General features: G+C 50.8%; 1 protein-coding gene across 2 annotated transcripts in view; it reads left to right on the plus strand.

Moving 5' to 3' along the window:
• MOV10L1 (Mov10 like RISC complex RNA helicase 1) overlaps positions 1-20,010 on the plus strand; it is a 69,442-nt gene that overhangs the window by 25,011 nt on the left and 24,421 nt on the right. For both annotated transcript variants that reach the window (XM_043563032.1, XM_043563033.1), the window contains exons 9-15: positions 108-302; positions 2,849-2,963; positions 7,825-8,002; positions 8,279-8,349; positions 11,416-11,507; positions 18,308-18,366; positions 18,777-18,874. In XM_043563032.1, the coding sequence (XP_043418967.1) occupies positions 108-302; positions 2,849-2,963; positions 7,825-8,002; positions 8,279-8,349; positions 11,416-11,507; positions 18,308-18,366; positions 18,777-18,874 (808 nt within the window). The remainder of the gene's footprint in view (positions 1-107; positions 303-2,848; positions 2,964-7,824; positions 8,003-8,278; positions 8,350-11,415; positions 11,508-18,307; positions 18,367-18,776; positions 18,875-20,010) is intronic.

Consider the following 20,010-nt stretch of genomic DNA (forward strand, 5'->3'; position numbering starts at 1 on the left):
CGGGTGACCGTGGTTTCGTAGCCCGTGTCGCACACGCGCACGAAGGGAAACTCTGTCCGGCCCGCTTGTCTTCTGACCACAACTCTGATGCGTTTTGTCTTCTCAAGGAGCCCAGGCCGCTGCAGGGAGCTCCTCCTGCTCTGCTTCTCCAGCTTCACGATCGGGCGGTTCCTGGAGGTGAACGTGGTCAGCGGGGAGGAGTCTCTAATAGCCGTCCGAGAACCGTTTTCCTGGAAGAAGTCTAAAACTACTCCCACGTTAACATCCACAAAAACTACAGTTGTCGTGACCGCACAGAAAAGGTACCATGAGCAGAAAAGACCTCAGGATCCACAGTGCGCTCGTGGGGTGTGAGAGATGCGTGTGGCTGCTGTGTTGTTGGAGAGCGGCGGTGGGGGGGCACTGTGGCGGGCGCCTCTTTCAGTCGCCTTACTTGGGGGAGGGGTGTGTTTTCACGATGCTCGTCAAGTTTTGTCTGCAGAATGGCTCTACAGTGTGAGGACGGAGTAGTAGGCTGTGCCCCCCCCTCCGCCCCCAACTCCACCCCGGCTGCTCCCCACCCCACCCCCCAGCTTCCTATGTTCCCAGCAGCCCAGCCTGGCTACTGAGACATCCCGCATCCCACACGGGCACCCAGAGGCACCCGTCAGCAAGGGGGCCACAAGATGTGGCTGGTGGGCGACCGCCCAGGCAGGGACTGAGGGAGAGGCTTCCAGAAAGTGCTACAGGACAACATGCTCCGTCTGCTGCTGCTGGACCCAGAAATCTCCACAAAGCAGATTGTTTTGAAGTTTGGTGCCAGAAAATCGGACAGGGATGTGAAGACGATTCCCGACTTTGCTCAGGGATGTGAAGACTCCCCCACCCCCACCCCCCCGCTGTAGGAACTGACAGGTTTAACCTCGGTCCTGCCCAGAGTTCCTGGAGTAACGGGTATTTCCCTTCTAACATTAGAAAACCCTGAATGTCAGGTCACATTTTTGCCCAGTAACAATTTAAGGTAAGGTGTGAAGGATGTTGCTAATTTGCAGACTAAAGAAAAAAACTATTAGAGTAGTAGGTGGTTGGCTTTGGGGTTGTATCATTATTTGAATCCAGCACTGCCACCAAGGTGCTGTGTGACCTTGGGCTCGTTTCTTAGCCTTTCTGAACCTCAGTCTCATTCATAAAACGACAGTCTCTCCCTCACTCGGTTACAAAGATTAAATGAGGTGAGATATGTAAAAGACATAGTTTCCAACATGGAGTGATCAGTAGCGATCAGTAAGGAGTAAGAACCATTGGTCGTGGAAAGGACATGTTCTGGGGATGGAACGTGGAACACGAGAGCAGTTACCGTAGCCTATAGGCAGGAAAACATCCTGAATGATAGGGCCTTAATTATAGGAACATTTAAGAACCCCAGATTGTCACATAGTGGTACGCCAGGCAACTTTCTAGTTATCATTTGGCTTTAACTAGAGGAATGAACTAGACCAACAGTCCCCTGATCAGCTGCTTCCCTGTTTGCTCTGTGGGAGTGTCTCTAAACCAGGAGACACTGGTTTCCTGTTGGCAGGCTGGTGACCCAGAGTGTCCTGGTTGGCGTGGGCCTCCTGGAACTCCCAGTACCTGCACCTGCCCACCACCCCACCACGCACGTCCTGCCACCTTTGCTCCCCGCCCAGAATGGCATCGTCTGTGTTTGCTTAGCCAGTCTGTTGAGGGCCTCTTTGTGCCAGGAACTTCTCAGCTGAGTTCCCAACCGTTTTAGGCTGTAAACAGATATGTTTTGTTAACTCAGCGTGCATTTTGAGGCCAAGTCGTGACACTGTTCAGGCCTCTTATCTAAACGTGTGTGTGGTGAGGGTCCTGTCCCCTTTATGCCGTCCATGTGCGTAGTTAATCCTTTGCTGCCACTTACGAACGCCTCCACTTTTGACGTGCACTTCGCACCGTGCTTTGATGGAGCTCCTGCCACGACCCGTGTCTCAGCTGGGAGGTGGCGGCCCTTCCCGGTGCTGCTGCTGGTGGCTCTGGCGCTTCCAGGGGCCTTTCGGCCACGGAGCTTCTCTCTAAGCAGCCTTCCCGTCCAGAGCCTAGCTACAGGGACGTACAACCGAGGTGACCGTTTGTGGAGTAAGGAGGCAGGGGTACGGGTGTCCCACCCTCTGCGCTCAGGCCTGAGCTGGAAGCAGGACTTGGAATGAGGGAGGAGTGCCCAGTGCCTTTCTTCACTTCACGCGGCTGGACAGCCTGGCATCGAAGATTCACCGGACCTCCCGTGTGACCCCTGTCGTCTTTCCAACTGTCTCTTCTTCCAGCTGCTTCCTTCCTGGTCATTCTCTATCAGACTCACCTATGGCAGCAGTGATGTTCCTCATCCTGGCGGTGGCCGGCTTCGGTGACACCTGCGCACCTCCCTCTCCGGGACGAGCCGAGGCTTGTTTCCCCAGAGAAGCTCCAGGCGGAGACGAGAAAGGCAGGGCCCATCAGAGCAGCCTCTACCGAACATGTGGTCCTGCAGCATTGCGGGGATGGTTCTGGCGTTGACAGGCTCGAAGTGGCAGAAGAGCTAGCTGAGGGGAAGCTTAAGAGTGGCTGTTTCAGACTCACGGGACCCGAGGGGCCCTTGGGTGCTGCAGCCCCTCTCCTCTTGAGGACAAGAGAGGGCCCAGGGAGGGAAAGGGCCCCAGAGCAGCTGAGTTTGCAAACTACGGATGGACACCAGCAGTCCACGTGTTAGTTTCGGTTACTGACTGACCTTTAGCCTTTCTGAAGTGGACACGGGCGTCTAGTGAAAAGGGCTGGTGGAAAACGTGTGGGTGATTAAGAATTACTTTTGACTCGGGAATTTTTTTTTTTTAAGGAACTCAAGACGCCAACTTCCAAGTTTCCTTCCACAGTATCCAATACCAGATAGACTTAAGAAATGTGTGGAACAAAAAATCGACATTTTGACTTTTCAGCCGTTACTCGCAGAGGTAGGGAAAGGGTCTGAGAAAATACTCTTCACTGAGAAAAAACTTGAGTTTTCTGACGGAATCAGGGGGAGCCCTACCCGGGTTCATTTTTTGCCACAGTTGGCTGGGAATTTCCAGTTCATGGGAGACCGGTCCCCCTGCCACCGACACTAGTTGTGGGGACGCCGGCAGCCCAGCCTGTCTCTGCTTGGCGTGGCTTTCCCTCCAGGGTCAGATTCTGAGCAGCTGGGAAGGCGTCACGTGTGGGAAGGCCCTGCAGCCATCGGGACCGGGGCGGGGACCAGAGCCAGGACGGCAGGGTCACACAGCTGCCGCCCTTGCCAGGTGCCGTGGTGCTGCCTTGTGCTCGGGCCCATTGGTGGCTCCCGGAGGAAGTCTTGTCCAGCCTGTCCGCTGTTAGAGGTGGTGGCTGAAGCCAGACCCGGAGCGGGGCCCCTGCAGGGGAGGGGTGGCACCGAGGAGCCCAGGGACAGGGAACACATGCCTGTGAGCACATGGAAACCAAGTCCAGGCAAAAGGAAAGTGTCCATCTGCTTGGTGGGGAGAGCGCTTGCCCGGTGTACAGGAGGGCACTTCCCATGGGGTTCGGGGGTCCACGAGCCTGTGCGGTGTCCAGGTGATGACGGGGAGACCAGACAGCAGCCGGAGGGCACCCTTGTGTGCGCTGAGCACGTGCGGCAGGGGAGAACAGGTGGACGTGGGGCTGTGCGCAGAGGAAAGAAGGTTTAGGGGGAAGCGGGGACCTGGGGAGTGGTTGTCTGAACCAGAGCAGATGCCCCTAGGGGTAGTGGGGCCCTTCCTTCCCGCGAGGCTCTGGGCCCCCAGCGGCCGGGCAGGGGAGGCTCCCGCGGTGCCGTGGCGTGCGTTCGGGAGGCACAGGTCGGAGGGGCCCCCCCCTCCCAGACTTGCTAGCCTTCTGGAAGAGGGAGAGAGAGGCCACATACGGTGAGTAGCGCATGGAGACACCGGGCAGGCGGGACGGCCCTGCGTGGCTGGGCCGCTGGCATGGCCGCTTGGAGGGGCCAGTGTTGCAGAGCGTGGATGGAGCGGGCCGCAAACTGGAAGCGGGGAAGCTTGTTAGGAAGGCGTTGTAGTATCCGTAATGAGTTCCGGGCCTGAACTAGGTTCCGTGGCAGCAGGCTGGCCGTAGAAATAGTTGGGGGGAGGGGGCACACCCTGAGGCCAAGTGACTGGACCATCACGAGAGCCTGTGTGTCCCTGACTCCCCTTCACGTGAGCCTGGGCACCGGGAAGGGACCTTCCTCATGAAGGCAGAAGTTCGCAGATGAAAATTGAAGCGATAACGTTGATGGTACCAGTTGTGAAAAGTGCTGTGAGGCTGAAGGTTCTAGACTTGTGTCGCGGGTGTGGTCTGTTTAGTCATGTGACTGCCCGTGAGACGTGCCCTTGGTCAGCGTCCCCGCAGCCCGCGTGAGTGTGGGCACATGCTGTGATGAGCACATGGTGTCACCGCGGTCCAGATGAGGGATGCCTCTGTCCCCCCAGCATTTCTGTGTGCCCCCACCCCATCTCTCTGCTTCACGTGCTCCACTTTCTGTCGCCAGATTTTTGTTTCCTTTTTGGAATTCTACAAACAGAATCCTAGTATTCTTTTTCTTTGGCCCTTTAACTCAGCGTAGTTATTTTGGTTTGAGGTCCGTGTGTGTGGTAGACAGAAGAACGGCTCCCAAAAGATGTCCACGATTCACACCGGCACCTCTGACCTGGGTCACCTCACATGGTCGAGGGGACTCGGCAGGTGGGGGAGATGACCCTGGATTTTCCAGGTGACCCAGCGGAGCCCAGGAGTCCTTGTGGGAGGGCACCAGGAGGGTCGGACCCCGGGAGGTGGACGGGCCGGTTGGCCCGTGATGGCGGGGATGTGGCGCTTCTCGGAGAAGAACGGGCAGGAGGACATGCTTCTCCCCGGGGGGCCTCCAGGAGGAAGCGGCCATACCCACACCTGGGATTCAGCGCCGTGAGGCGAGGTCACATCTGTCACAGTTGGTACTGCCGTGTCCCTGCTTCTTAGGGCTGTGTCGTCGCCATGGGAGCGCGTTCCTCAGCTCACCTACTGATGCTACACAGGAGGAGTCCCACACTGCATGGCTGTGTGTCACAAGACACCTGGCCACGGAGGCTGGCGGGCTGCCTTCCGGCCAGGGGCCGGAAGAAGGGGGCCGGGGGAGGCAGTGCCGACCGGGTCGGGCTGTCATTACAGGTGGCCGCACCACACCGTGAGTGTGCTCGGTGCGCTAACTTGTCCACCTGAAAATGGTCCATCTCGTGAGTTTCAGCTGCTTTTTCTGCCTCTGTTGCGAGGATCGTGTGGTTTTCTTTCTTCAGTCTGTTCACGTGGTGAATTCCTTTGATTTTCCAGATGTTAGATCAGCCTTCTGTTCCTCTGATAGCACTCACGTGTGTGCACACGCGTTCATCTGTGTTCCCGAGGCACGTTGGTCTGTAGTGTGCTTTTCTTGTGACACTTCTGTCCTGTGTTGATTCGAGCGTAGCGTGAGCCTCCTAGGATGGTTTGGGGTGTCCCCTCCTCTTTCTTTTCCTACGAGTGTGTATGTAGGAGTGGTACTACTCATCGCTTAAATCTCTGACGGAATTTACCAGCAAGGCGTTCAGGTCAGTTTTCTTTGTGGGAAGATTTTTAATTAGGAATTCAATTTCTTTAGTAGTGATAGGGCAAATCAGCTTCTTTCTTGAGTGAGCTTTTGTGGGTTGTTTTTTTTTTTAAGGACTTTGTTACTATTTAAGCTAATTTATTTGCATGAAATTGTTTATAATGTTGGTAATTTGCACCTCTTTTTTCCTGATCATTCTGGTTAGATGTTTATAAATTTTTACTAATCTTTTCAGAGAGTCAGCTTTTAATTTTATTGTTTCTATTTTTTTTTTCATTGATGTCTGCTCTGATTCTTACTATCTTTCCTCTGCTTACTTGGTTTCATTTGTTCTCTTTTATGTTTATTGACATTTGTTTCATAGCTTAAAATATCTATTTTGCTAAGTATTTCTTGCACACTTGAAAAGAACATGCTTTGTGCCGTTAGTAGTGGGTTATTCTGTAAAAATCAGGGTGTGGGGGCGCCTGGGTGGCGCAGTCGGTTAAGCGTCTTACCTTTTGTTCTTTTGCATGTAATGTGCACTTTTTTCTGGCAGCTTTTAAGATTTTCTCCTTATCACTAGTTGTAAAAAAAAAAAATAATTTACAACATGCCTTGGTACAGTTTTCTTCCAATTTCTGGGCTTGGGGTTCCTTGAACTTCTTGGATATATGGACTTACAGTTTCCCTCAAATTTGGGTATTTTTTGGCCATTCTGTCTTCAGATAGTCTTTCTGCTGAGCCCCTTCTTCAGATTGCCGTTGCTCCTTGGAGCCACCCCGCAGCTCAGAGATGCTCTGCTCAGATGTCTTCAGGACTTGCCTCTGCATTTTGGAAGGTTCCTATTGCCAGTCCTCAAGTTCACTAGTCCTTTTTTTTTGCAATGTGTAGTCTGATCCAGTGTGCTTTAACGTCACATATGATAGTTCTCCTCTCCACCGGTTCAGTTGGCTCTTTTTTAGATCTTCTATGTGTCTACTTCACGTGCTCATTCTTTTCTGGTTCTTCAAAGAACAGCTATTTCAGTGTCCTTGTCTGCAGATTCTGTCATACATGTCATATCTGGTTCTGTTGAGAGGTTTTTCTCCCCGTTGTAAGTTGTAGTTTCTGTTTCTTTCTCAGTCTGCTGACCGTTTTTTTAAAATGTTATATTGATTTTTGAGACAGAGCTGGTTTTTTTTTTTTTTCTCACAAGAGTGGGAAGGGCATAGAGAGAGGGAGACAGAGAATTCAAAGCAGGCTGTGCACTCAGAACAGTGAGCCCGACGTGGGGCTCAGACTCATGAACCACAACATCATGACCTGAGCTGAAGTCGGACACTCCACCGACTGAGCCACCCAGGCACCCCTAAGCCTCGTAAGTTTTCAGTGCCAGACACTCTGGATTTTATCTTGTCAGCTGTTGGATATTTTTCCGTTCCTGAAAATATTTTTAAGTTTGTTCTGGGACGCAGTTAAGTTACTTGGAAACAAATACTTTCAAGCCTGGCTTTAAGGCTTTGTTAGGTGGGTCCAATACCTGTTGGAATGCTAGGTCTGATGTCTCGTCTATTACAAGCCTTTCCATTGGGGCTGATGGGAACCACGCTGTTCTTGATCCTGTGTGAGCTCTAGGAATTATTCCATCTAATCCAGTGGCTCTCAGCCCTGGAGACATTTTTGGCTGTCATGACGGGGGGGGGGGGGGGGGCGCGAGTATCAGCAAGTGGGTAGGGGCCAGGAATGCTGGTAAGTGCCCAACGATGCACAGAACGGCCCCCACCCCAGAGAATGGTGGCAGCCCGGGTGCTGGTCGAGCCCTGCTCTTATCCCATTAGTTGGGTGTCCCAACATGACATGGTTTCCTATACTCGTGCACTGACCAGTGCTCGGCTGACAACCCGGAGGGGACCCTCCGAAGTGCTCCACACCTCTGTGCTGCTCTCTCTTCCTGGCGCTCTGCCGCCTTGGCCTCCTTGGACCCCAGTTCCATGCCCTCAGTGCAGAGACCACACAGCTCCCCTGGCCCTCTGCACCAGGGCCTGGCAGCTCTCAGGTGGCAGCCGGGGCCGTCGCGAGGCTCCCTGGGGTACACGGGCCACTGTCCCATGCTGGTGGTGGTCGGTGTTTGAAAGCTGCCTTCTCCCCGGTCCGCTGAGTTTCAGCAGCTTGGACACTGCGGCTCCAGTGCCCGCAGCTTTCCTGGATACGGGCGTGTCGGACATGTGACTCTGTTCTCACTAACTTGCTGGGTTTTTTTTTTTCAGCTTTTGAACATGTCAAACTACAAGGAGAAGTTTTCGACTTTGCTCTGGCTTGAGGAGATTCATGCGGAAATAGAACTGAAAGAGTATAACATGAGTGGGGTCACCTTGAAAAGAAATGGGGATCTGCTGGTTCTGGAGGTCCCAGGACTGGCTGAAAGTAGGCCTTCTCTGTACGCAGGTGGGTTTGTTACGTGTCCTGTTTTCCAGAGGGACCGCAGACGCTGCCCCCTCTGGGGGAGAACGTGTGAACCGCAGTACTGCAGTCCCGTCGTCTCCCTTCCTTTGCTTTGGCTCAGAGTTTTCCGTGCACCCAGCCCTGCGCTTTGGCCGCGGTGGCACGATTCCTAAGCAGCTGACCCCCGCTGACGTTTGTTCGCAGCGTTTGATTTTATAGTACAGCAGCAAAGCTCTGTGATTTTATCGTTGTACATGTCATGCTATGTTTTTTAACTAGGTGATAAGCTGGTCTTAAAAAGCCAAGAGTACAGCGGACATGTCATCGAGTACATCGGCTATGTGATTGAGGTGAGAGGCGCGCCTGCTCCGCTGGTGCTGGGCCAGCCCTTCCGGCCAGTCGGGGGTCACCTGCCCACCCTGGCTGGGGCAGAGGCGCTTCTTCAGGCTTTTGACGGTACTTCAGAAGAGGCAGGATAAAGTAAATGCTTAAATAAATTTGATGCAGAAAGAGAACTTAATAGCTTTTTAAAAATTACGTACTTTTTGGGGTGCCTGTGTGGCTCTGTTAGTTAAGTGTCTGAGTTGGATTTGGACTCAGCTTGTGATCTCACAGTTCTATGAGTTCGAGCCCCACGTTGGGCTCTTGGGCTCTGTGCTGACAGCTCAAAGCCTGCTTGGGTGGGATTCTCTCTCTCTATCTCTCTCTCCCCGCCCCCCCCAACCCCTCGCACACGTGCTCTCAAAATAAATAAAAAAATTTTTTAAGTCCTATAATTTTCAATCACGTAAGCCGTATAGCCATATTTACCTTTTAAATATATCACGTGTAAGTTGTGATGTTTGCATTTAGTCAAATTTGGGCATCCTGAATGTGCTCCAGAAGAGAGAGCCTCGGAAGGAAAAATGCGCTTAAAAGTCTACAGCTCTTACTGCTTCTGTGGAGATTTGTTGGCTTTTCTAGCCCCTCCTGGCCCACCGCAAGGTCGTGTGACTCGGCAGCTGGTCTCCATTGCCACCCTGCTCGTAGCACTGCCGCGAAGGGTCAGGGGAAGCCTGCTCACTGCCTCAGGCAGAAAACTAACTGAGGACGCACCAGAGCCCTGCCTCTGGAGTGGGGGTGGGCTGCGGGGACTAGAAGGGTCTGGTAAGGATTTGCAAGAGGGGCGACATCCGGCCTCCGCAGCCACGCTTGCCGCATTCTGCACCAGCACACCAGCGCCAGCCCTGGCCAGTGCAGCTGGTCGTGAAACCAGTGCTGTAGGACGACTGGGGAGGGAGCCGCCCCTTGGCGCCCTGCCAGCTGCTCCCGCTGACTGTCCTCAGGGATGTGGCGGCACAGCGAGCTGCCCTCTCTCCCCCTGCAGAGTGGTGGCCACTTAGCCTGAACCTCCCCGGCTGTAACCACTCTGGCTGTCGACCGAGAGGCATGAGGAGCCCATTATGGCCAACTGGCACAGTCTTGGCTTCCAAAGAGCAGACCCGATTGTGCCCCTCAGGGAGGAAGCCCTGGGGACTAAAGCCTCAGAAGCAGCAGGGCCAGAGATTGAAGGTACAAGGCCCCCTTGGGTCCTGAACACGGGTTGGGGGGGCGCCAGCACCATAAGCTGACAAACCCACACTGAAGCCTTGGGGGTGTCGAGCACCCTTACTCATCCTTCGGTGGGATATTCCACAAAGTCATCTGCCTCTGAGTGATGGAATTCATGGTCGAGTTAGTAAACTCTACAGGCCTCAGCCCATCGCTGTACTTGATTCTCTAGAATTTCATTTTTGGCCAGTGCAGTGGCATAGGAAACCATGATGGTTGAGGAGCCCCTCAGGAGAGCCCCACAGGTGGTGTGGTGGGCAGAGGACACGCATCCAGGATGAGCACTTACTTACTCCATTGATGTCAGATTGGTTCTTCCTTGACAGGCGGCCCAGTGTTCTCACCCTGGCAGCAGCTGGTGGGGACATTCCAGAGTGAGGCCACTGGGCATCTGGCAGGTTGTGTACTCATGCTAGTCTGGGGGGCCCCAGCACTGACCCCTGCCACCATAGTCACCTCCACAGAGGGGCCTCCTTGTTGCCAGGAGCATGTGCCTGGAAACAGACACGGTCATGTCCTCCTTTCCTGCTTAGTTTATCTCATTGAGCATGATTTTCATCTCCAAGCACTCTGCTTGATTTATTAAAGGTGCCCTGGGTTTTTTTTTTTTGGAGGGAGAGAGGTGTGAGTTTTTTTGTTTTATTATTTTAGAGACAGCATGAGCGGGGGTGGGGGGCGTGCAGGGGCAAAGTGGGAGAGAGAGAGAGAGAGAGAATGAGAATCGTGAGCAGGCTCCATGCTCAGTGCAGAGCCATCTTGGGGCTCTATCCCAATGGCCCTGGGATCATGACCTGAGCTGAAATCAAGAGTGGATGCTCGACCGCGAGCCACCCGGGTATCCTGCCCTCTTAGTTTTTATATTAGGTTTGTTTACCTTTTTCTTTATGGATTTTTTTAAAAAATTTCATATGTAGTATTTCAGGTTTCTAGAAATAACTGTCAGTGTGTGAAGTCCTTTGGGCCCAGATCTGTGATGGCTGTTTTTGCTGACCCTCACTCTTGGTGATTTGCTTCCTTGTGTGCTTGGTGATCTTTAATTACAGATTCATTTTCATCTGTCTCCATCCCTGGGAAACCTGGGGACCCGTGCCGGGCTCCCCCTCCGTCCACAGGGATTGTGGCTTCTGCTCTGCTGCAGGGAGGGGCCCTGCTGACGGGGCAGCTCCACCACCCGTGTGCCTGCCGGCCTCCTGTCACAAACCAGAGCCGGCTCCGGTCACCTGGCCTCCGTGAAGCCCGCGCCGCCTGGCAGCCCTCATTCAGTTTGCACCCCTTTTCAACTCAGGGCTTTCCTTCCTGTTTTTTTTGTTTGTTTCCTCCCGTGCTCCCTTAGAAATTCCCTTTCTGCCCCGCCTGTCCAGGAACAGCTTTGTGCAGGCTTTAGTTTTGGCTGGAGGGTCCCAGGATGCATAGTTCCCTATTCTGGAAGGGGAAGTCTTGGAATGACCTCTTTACGGAGGTGCTTTTGCGGCAGGTACCCCTCGCTGCATTGGTCATTGTTTGCTTTCTCGTCTTCTTCAGAGACATGGCCTGTGTGGCACACTGTTTCCCCAGAGCCCAGATCTCTAGGGTGCAGCCAGTGAGAAGCTCAGTAAGTGTGCTGGTGTGGGTGCGTCCACCGACCAGGTCCTCCCGTGTGGACAGTGTAACGACACCAAACAACACTGTGATTTAATCCTCTTGATTATTTTTGCAGGGATTTAAAATGCCAAAGTGTAGCTCAAATCTGTAAAGGGTTTCATGATGTGTTGCTAGATACAGAGAGAAGATTGTCCCAACGAATCCAATGTAAAGTATGGAAATTAAATTGTTTGTTTCCTTTTTAGATTCACGAAGAAGAAGTAACTCTTAAACTTAACCCAGAATTTGAACAAGCATATAACTTTGAACCCATGGATGTGGAATTTACATATAACCGGTGAGGCTTTCGGTGTCTCTTCCTGCAAGTGCGTTTTCACTGTTGATGGCGGCAGCCTCTTCCATCCGTCTCTCCACCCGGAGGTGCCGGGGTGGGGGAGGCAGCGTGGGGTGTTCGTGTTTCTAGGTCACGACTCCAAAGTTGCAAACATTTTCTCTTCATTCATTTCTGGACTCTAAGTACGCGGAGACCTTGTCATTTACCACGTTGCGAGCGTGGAGCAGTGGCCCTGCCAACCTGCCGTCCCCTCCCTTTCATCCACTGCACCCCCCCCCCCCACTAACTGGGATTTTGTATTTGTTTCTCCCTTGCTTTAAAAAAGAAAAAACAGTTTGTGCATCTTTATACACACACACTCATACACCCACACACGGGAAAAATGTATTTAAAAAAAATTTTTTTTAACGTGTATTCATTTTTTGAGAGAGAGAAAGTGTGCGCAAGCAGGGGAGGGCCAGAGAGCAAGGGAGACACAGAATCCGAAGCAGGCTCCAGGCTCTGAGCTGTCAGCACAGAGCCCCACGCGGGGCTCGAACCCACAAACCATGAGATCATGACCTGAGCTGAAGTCGGACACTCAACCGACTGAGCCACCCAGGTGCCCCAAGTATTTTTGGGGTTTGTTTTGAGCTTGCGGTCCCTAGTGTCTAGGAGGATTTCACTGGCATGTTACCAGGATTCTCCATGTTGTGTGTCACTGTTCAGTGTCACCTACTGCTTCCTCCCCCCCCCCCCCCCCGGGTGAGTCCACTACTCTACTTGTTGTGTGGACGGACATCGGCCCTGTCTCTGCTCTGAAGGTTTTCTGTGGGCACTTTCTCCCTCCTTGTGCACAGACACTCATGTTTTCTGGGCTGTACACTTAGAAGTGAGACTGTGGTTTGGGGGATGTACATTTCAGCTTTTACCTGTGGTGACATCAGAGATCCCCAGAACCGGCATCTGTAAGAACCTCTTGATCCATGCCAGCCCAAACCTGGTTTCGTTAGCCTTCTAAATTTGTGCCAGCTTGCTAGGTATATAATGTCTCCTTATGGTCTGGAGGTGCATTTCTCTGACTGCATATAAAGTTCAGAATTTCCATGTTTCTTGGCCACAAGATTTCTTCCTCTCTGAAATACTGGCTCATATCTTTTCCTTCTGAGTAATTTGGTTTTTGATATTTGTAGGAGTCCTTTCCGTGTCCTTTGTGCTGTGCTGTTCCTGGGTAGGCATGCTACAGAGAACTTCTCTAGATCTGTTGCTTGTTGTTTCATTGCATCTTTTAAGTATGAGAAGGTGCTAATTTTAAGATAGATCAGAGATTTTTTTTTATATTAGTTTTATTTAAGGAACATTTGAGTGTTGGGACTGCCACCAGCTCGAAGTGTGTTGGGCGTGAATGGGTCGAGGGTCAGCAGGGAGAGGCCGTTACTGGCCGTGGAAGCAGAGCAGGTGGAGTGGGAGCTAGGTGAGGTCCAGGAAGGGGGCGGTTCTTGAAATGAGAGAAACCAGCTCAGTAGAGCCCCTGCAGTGGCAGGGGTTCCAGGGGTGAGGAAGCATGTGTGGGAAGAGGTGGACCTGGCCAGGTGGGACAGGGGTCCTTGGCAGGACGAAAGAGCCAATTTGTCCGTGGACGTTTCTGACCGAGTGTCCCCCTGGACCGTGCAGTGGGCCCACTGAAAGGGAGGAGGAGGCGGGGAGGGAGAAGAGAGCTAGCACGGGCGGGGCGGGAGGCGGTGCACGAGTTGGCCTGCGGAAGGACGCGGGACAGAGGGCAGGTGTGACAGGCCGTGGGGCTGAGCCAGAGAGAAGGTGTCCAAGAACAGCCAGAGGGTCTGCGGGCCTGGTACCGGCAGCAAGGGGCTGCTGAAAGGCAGCCATCTCGAACGGACGGACAGACGCACGGACAGACACGGGCCCAGGTCTTGAGCAGGCTGGTGGGCGGCCAGGCGGAGGGTGGAAGAAACAAGAGACCGGGTGGGAGCGGCGGGCACCTCAGCACGAGCCCGGCTGCCACCTCTGACAGCCTGGAGCTGTCTGCCTCTGGAGCCTCTGCCTGTCCCGGTTAGGGTTTAGGTTGCTTGCTTGTGTTAAGTTACGGAAAACCAGAATTCTCACTTCCAAAAAAATGTATGTTCCCCACTTGTTAAGAAAGACGGGAAGATGGGCAGCACCACTGCTCCGCGGGTTGAACAGAGCTGAGGGCGGGGCCTCTGAACAGGGCAGGTGGGCTGCACGTCTCTGTGAGTGCTTACTTCCCATAGGAAGTTTCCTGTTTGAAAAGAAGTGGGCCTACGGAGATACAACGTACGTGTGGTCACCTGTGCCTGATGAAACGTACGGCTTGAGGATTTGGACGTGTGTACATCCCGTGAAAGAGCACATCCACCACCGCAGACACTTCCTGTGCCCCTTCCTCGTTCCTTCTCCGCCCACCGTTCCCGGGCCACGGGCAGCACTTTCTGTCGCTAGTTTGTTTGCACTTTGTACAGTTTTACATAAATGGAAACGTTCAGGACCTACTGTTTTTTGCCTGGCATCTTTCTTTCCCTTACCAGAATTATTTGGAGATTTGACCGTACTGTTACATGACTTTGTTGCCTTTTTGAAAATGGTAGTTGTCAGGTGTATAACAGTGATTCTGATTTGGCTCCTTTTGAGGCCTGAGTAGTGTGTGTCGTTAGAGGAATCTGCCACAGCTCACCTGGCCAGTCACCTGTGGGTGGACATTGGGTTTTTCCATACGTCGGTCATTCCAAAGAGAGCTGCTGTGAACGTCTGCGTACAGGTGTTCGGATGGACACAGGTCCCTTTCTCTTGGGTGGGGCGGTGTCATGGCTGGGTCCTGTGGTGCGGGGGCACTCAGCTTCTTAAAGAAGTGCCAAACAGTTTTCTAAAGCAGCTACACCGTTTGCATTTCCAGCAGCTCGTGTGAGGGTCCCGTCGCCCCACCTGCTCACAAGCCTTGGGCCGGTCAGTCTGTTCATTTCGGTCCTTCTGTTAGTTGGGAGGTGGTGTCTCTCTGTGGCCCGGGTGCACGTTTCCCTCCTGAGTAAAGCTGAGCACCTCTCCATGTGCTCGCTTCCATTCATACGTGCTCTCGTGCTGCCGAGTCTTGAGCCCAGGCAGTAGACGCCCTCCTCTTGGTCCTCCTCCTCTTGTCTGCCAGGCTGTGGGGGCTCTTTGGGGTCTTTGGTGCTCCCGTGTGCCTTTTAGATTCAGCTTGCCGGTGTCTGCACAACACCTGTTGAGATTCTGATTGGGATCACGTTGAATTTTTAGGTCCGTTCACGGGAGAATTGACACCTTCGTATCGAGACTTCCAGCCCTTGAAAAGGGTCCCTCTCTCCACCTAGTCAGGCTGTGTTTCATTTCTCTGACCAGTGTCTGCACTGCTCACTGGGAGTGTTTTGCTTATCTTCTGTCAGATTTTTCCAGCCCTCAAAAAAATGTAATGCTGTGGTAAACAGTAAGTAATTTTAACCTCAAATTGCTTCTAGCTACTATTCACGAATGCAGTTTATTTTTGTATGTTAATTTAGTATCCCGAGAGCTTGTTAAATGCATCCGATGGTTCTAGTAGCTTTTACAGATTATGTGGGATTTTCTACATAGACCATCTTTTTGTTCAAGTAAAGGGCTTTACTGCTTCCTCTCCTATCTGAATGCATTGTTTTTCCTTGCCTGACTGCACTGGCTAGAATAGCATTTCACGGAGGTGGCCTTGTTCCCGACCTGAGGGTGTAGCATTCATTCAGTCTTGAACGTCAGGCACCACGTGAGCTGGATGTAAGCCCTTTGTATTCAGCCCTCCATCAGGTTGAGGAGATGGCCTCAAGTTTTCTGCGAGCGTTCAGTCATGACTGGGTATGGGGTTTTGTCAGATGCTCTCTCTCTATCCAGGTGGTCATGTGGTTTTCCTTTTTTTTTTTTTTGTCTATTAAGATCATTATACTGTAGTGGTTTTCTAATGTAAAATCAACTTTGCATTTTTGGAATAAGCCTCACTTGGCCCTAATGTAATTTCCTTTAATACGTTTGATATGATGTGCCAGAATTTTATTAATTTTTGCATCTGTGCTTATGTGGTGTGTTGGTCTGTGGTTTCTTGAAATTATCTTTTTTCTGATTTTGGTATTAGGATAATGTTGGCCTCACAATAAGTTAAAAATCATCACTTTCTCCTCCGTTCTGGGGCTAGTTTGTGTAGAGTATGTAGAATTGGTATTCTTCCTTAAACGTTCAGTGCAATTTGCCAGTAAAGCCTTCTCGGTTTGGAGCTTTCTTTGCAGGAAACTTCCTGACTACAAATTTGATTTCTTTAATAAATCAGTAACTATTTAGGTTACCAATTGTGTGTTGAGTGAGCTTTGGCAGTATGTGTCTTATAAAAAAAGAATTTGTGCATTTCGTCCAAGTAACGCATTTGCGTGAAATATCCTAGTATTTCCTTAGTAGTAGTACTTTCCGAATCTGTACTGATGATGTCCCCCTCTCTCGTGCCTGACAGTGGGAATACCTACCTTCTTAGGTCTGGCTACAGGCCTCTCAGTTCAGCCTTATGAGGGAAGAGGGAATCAACTTTTGATTTCATTCATATTTTGCAGGCTCTTTCTCCTTGTTATTTCATTGACTTCTGCTTTGGTCTTTATTTATTTATTTGGGGTTCCATCTGCTCCCCTTTTTCTAGTTTCTGGTGGTGGAAGTTGAGGTCATTGACTTGAGACCTTTCTTCCTTTGTGATTTTGGAGTTTGGTGCTGGGTGAGTGCTGAGTGCTGTCCTGTGGAAGGTCGGAGCACAAGTCACCCAGCCAGGGTCCAGTTCCGTTCCCAGGTGTTTGCTGTTAGGAATAGTGAGGCAGGAAATCGTCTTCCGCGTCTGCACAGTGATGTGGATGTAGGGAGAATTGGCATCTTGGCAGCGTGGAGTCTCTTTTTCAACCATAGGTTGCACTTCGCGAAGCTTTCTGTGTTTTTTCCTTTTGTTCTTTGTCCTCCTTTGGAATTCTTGTCTAGCGTTTTCCTCATGGTTTTCCACCTCTAACTTGTTTCATGTTTTAGTGCAAATAAATACCTCTGGGATTTTACCGCTTAGTATCTTGCTGTTTTTCAGATCAGTCAGGTTGGGAGATGATTCATCGGTCTCCACTTTAAGCTATTACGCTCATCGCCTTTTTGGCATTTCTCGAGATCATTATTGCTTACCTTCGGCGTGCTCCTGAGATGAAGTATTTCCACTGGATAACTTCGGATCAGACCTTTCTTGTATGTGTAGGATGAAAAACATGTTACTTTTATCTTGGTGAATTCCTCCTGTAGTGTGCTTCTGGGATCTGTTGAGAAACCGTTTATTCCCGTTTGGCGTGCTCTTTAGAAGGAAGGCCGTGATCCTGCAGGGTGACCAGCTTGTCTAGTTTGCCTGGCGCTACCTTTGTGACATGTCCCGGTCTTCTGTGCCCTTTGAAAGGTGTCGGAAGCTCCTCTCCTGCTTCTCGGGCAGAGGCGGAATGGCCCCGGCTCGCCAGGCACGGAGCTTGCAAAGCCTCCCCCCGGGAAGGCCTGGCCGTTCCTCCGTTTCTTCCCCTTGAATTGATCCACTTGAGTGTCTTGGAGCCCAGGTAACTGTGTGTGAAGAGTCCTTGCGGGGACAGAGCGGGGCTGCCAGGAGCCTCGTGCCCGGGCTGTGCTTGTGCATTCGGTTTTGCCAGCCTCACACCCCCACCCGCTCACCCACCCCCTACCCACGACTCACTGGAGGGCGACCGTGAAGTGTCTGCTCTACACCTCATGATTCAGGTGAGAAACAATCACCTGGTCCTTGGGCTCACAAGTCTGAATTTTCCAGAAACCTGTATGCGGCCCGATTTCCGAGCTGGTGTGGAGCAGCTCTTGTGCCTTTGCTTCTTTGAAGGCCAGATGTTCTTTCTGGAACAGACGTCCATCTTCAACTGTGCCTTGGAGCTTTGGTCATCCCATTTCATTGAAGATGAGGTTTTATTTTACGTTTTTAATTCTGTTTGTTGTGTTAAGAAACAAGACAGGCCCACAACGGAGTGGCTTATGCTGAGTGCCACGTCACCAAACAGGGAGGCGATTACAGGTTTGGCTCCCCCCGAAACGGAATCTTAGGCTGGTCGGTCGGGAACTGCCTGGTCAGGACTGGTCAGGACTGGTGAGGCTCCGCCTGCCGGACCCCTGCCCGCCCCGCGCGGAAAGTGAGCTGGGGAGAGCCGGCCCCCTGTTTTTCCCCCCGGATAACTGCCTTCTGGCTGCGGGAGTCCTTCGCGTCGGACAGCTCCTCGGAGCCCCTCTGTCCGCTGCCTGGGATGCTGCCTGGTTCGGATCAGTTTTTACTCAGAGTCTTAAAATTGTTAATAAGCCTCAGTTTATGTTTTAACTTTGAGTTGTGAATTTCAGAGGTTTAAATCTTTACAATAAAAATTACTTTGTTGTTGAGGTAGTGGTATTAATATTTTAGGCTGTTTTTCTGTTTTTTCCCCCTACTTGTTCTCTTTATATATTTAAAAGAGAAATACTCCCAGAAAGGAAGGAGTCCCTGCTGTCCCCATACATGGGATGTCTCTGTTTAAAGTTCTTCTGTAAACCTCCTAATGTTGTCATGTTGTGTATAGACAGACACCCACTGAAAAGTGAGCCCCTGCGCTCCAGACTCCCTGGCTGGGCCTCTGAGAACCTCGGGGGCTCTGACTCTAAGACGGCCCCTCTATAAGTATTCGTACAGGTTAGATTTCCACGACCAGTACTAGACTAGTGTTTCTAAACTGGAGGTGAATTATCTGATATTCTCTCTCTGGCAGGACCACGAGCAGACGGTGTCACTTTGCGCTTGAACACGTCATCCACTTAGGTGTTAAAGGTATTATTTTTGTGGAATGATAGTTCACTTCTTCCCAGAGTATTTTTACAAGTTCCGTGTAAAATTTTGTGTAAAACACAGTCTCTTCGGTCGTATGTTATAAGTAAAATTTTGTGATATCCAACGTTTTTCTTTGCCACTGGCAAGTTTCAGTGTCTCTTTACTATTTAATCTGTGTGGAAATTACTGAAACTGAAGCCGTTGCCCTGTGCTTGTCCCTTCGTAACATAATTAACTTTTGTGCCTCCAAATGGGCACATGGCTCCGTTGCGAGCAGTACCCAGAACTGCTGTTCTGCTGTAGCCGAGAAACCAAGTACGGGACCCAGACGGGAAAAGCCTAGGTTGCTGCCGTTCATTCATCGTTTTCAAGCTTTCGGTAACACCTACCTTCTTATCTCGTTTTAAAAGTGTTGTTTCCAGAAGAAATCATTTTACAGTCTCCCCAAGTGACGGTAAACTGGAACGACCTACAAGACACCAAACGTGATGGCCAGCCCACCAGCAAGGTATTGCTTCGGTGACTTTGAAATATTTCGTAGATGGTACGTTAGTTCTCAATGGCCTGGAATTTTAGAGGGGTGTCGTTCAAATATAGCCCAAGATCACAGCTCAAATAAAACTAGGATATTCGGGGGCGGCTGGGGTGGCTCAGTTGGTCTGACTCTTGATTTTGACTCAGGTCATGAACTTGTGGTTTGTGGGATCGAGCCCCGTGTTGGGCTCTGTGATGACAGCACGGAGCCTACTTGGGATTCTCTGTCTCCCTCTCTCTCCCGCTCCCCCACTCACATGCATGTGCGCGCATTTGTTCTGTCTCACGATAAATAAGTAAAACCTAAGATATTCATACAACAGATTTAGCGTTAAGTTTATATACAGTTACACGGTGCAGTAAGTGGAGAAAACCAAGGTGTAGATCTGTTTATATGAGCTTATCATTTAATTTTAAAAGTATATGCTTTTCTTGTACACTCAGGCACAGGCACATTTATATGATTATATATGCATAGAAAATGTCTGGAAGAACATGCGTCCACCAAATGATTAACATTTGTAATCTTTGTTTTTTTGTGGGTTTTTAAGTTTATTTATTATGAGAGCAAGAGGGAGCATATGCACATGCGTGCAGGGGAGGGGTGGGGGGGGCAGAGATAGAGAAGGAGAATCCCAACGTGGGGCTCAAACTCACAAAGCCTGAGCTCATGACCTGAGCCAAGATCAGGAGTCAGACATTTAATGGACTGGGACACCCAGGCACCCCAACATTTGTAATCTTTATGAAGATTATAAAGATAGTTTATTTTTCACTTATGGAAGCCGGTTCCATAAATAGTTACATAGTGCCTGTTTTGTGCCAGCTATCGTCTAGGCTGTCCAGATGTTTACATGAGTAAAACAGAAATGGTTTTATTTATCATTGTGTTTCCAGTAACGAGAAAAACTCTCCATGTCTGTGGTGGAGGTTGTAACCTAGAGTACTGTGCTGTTCAAATTTGCTTTTTTGAACATGCTTTAAATCTGTAAAAAATACAAAATTTTAATTCTAATATTTAGAAACTCTTTCACCATTTTGTAGCCCCTCTCCAAAAATGCAAAACTGATAGTTTTAGAATACTTACCTACATATTCACAGAAAATCCTA

This window comes from Prionailurus bengalensis, chromosome B4 (genome assembly GCF_016509475.1).
Source record: "Prionailurus bengalensis isolate Pbe53 chromosome B4, Fcat_Pben_1.1_paternal_pri, whole genome shotgun sequence".
Taxonomy (NCBI): Eukaryota; Metazoa; Chordata; class Mammalia; order Carnivora; family Felidae; genus Prionailurus; species Prionailurus bengalensis.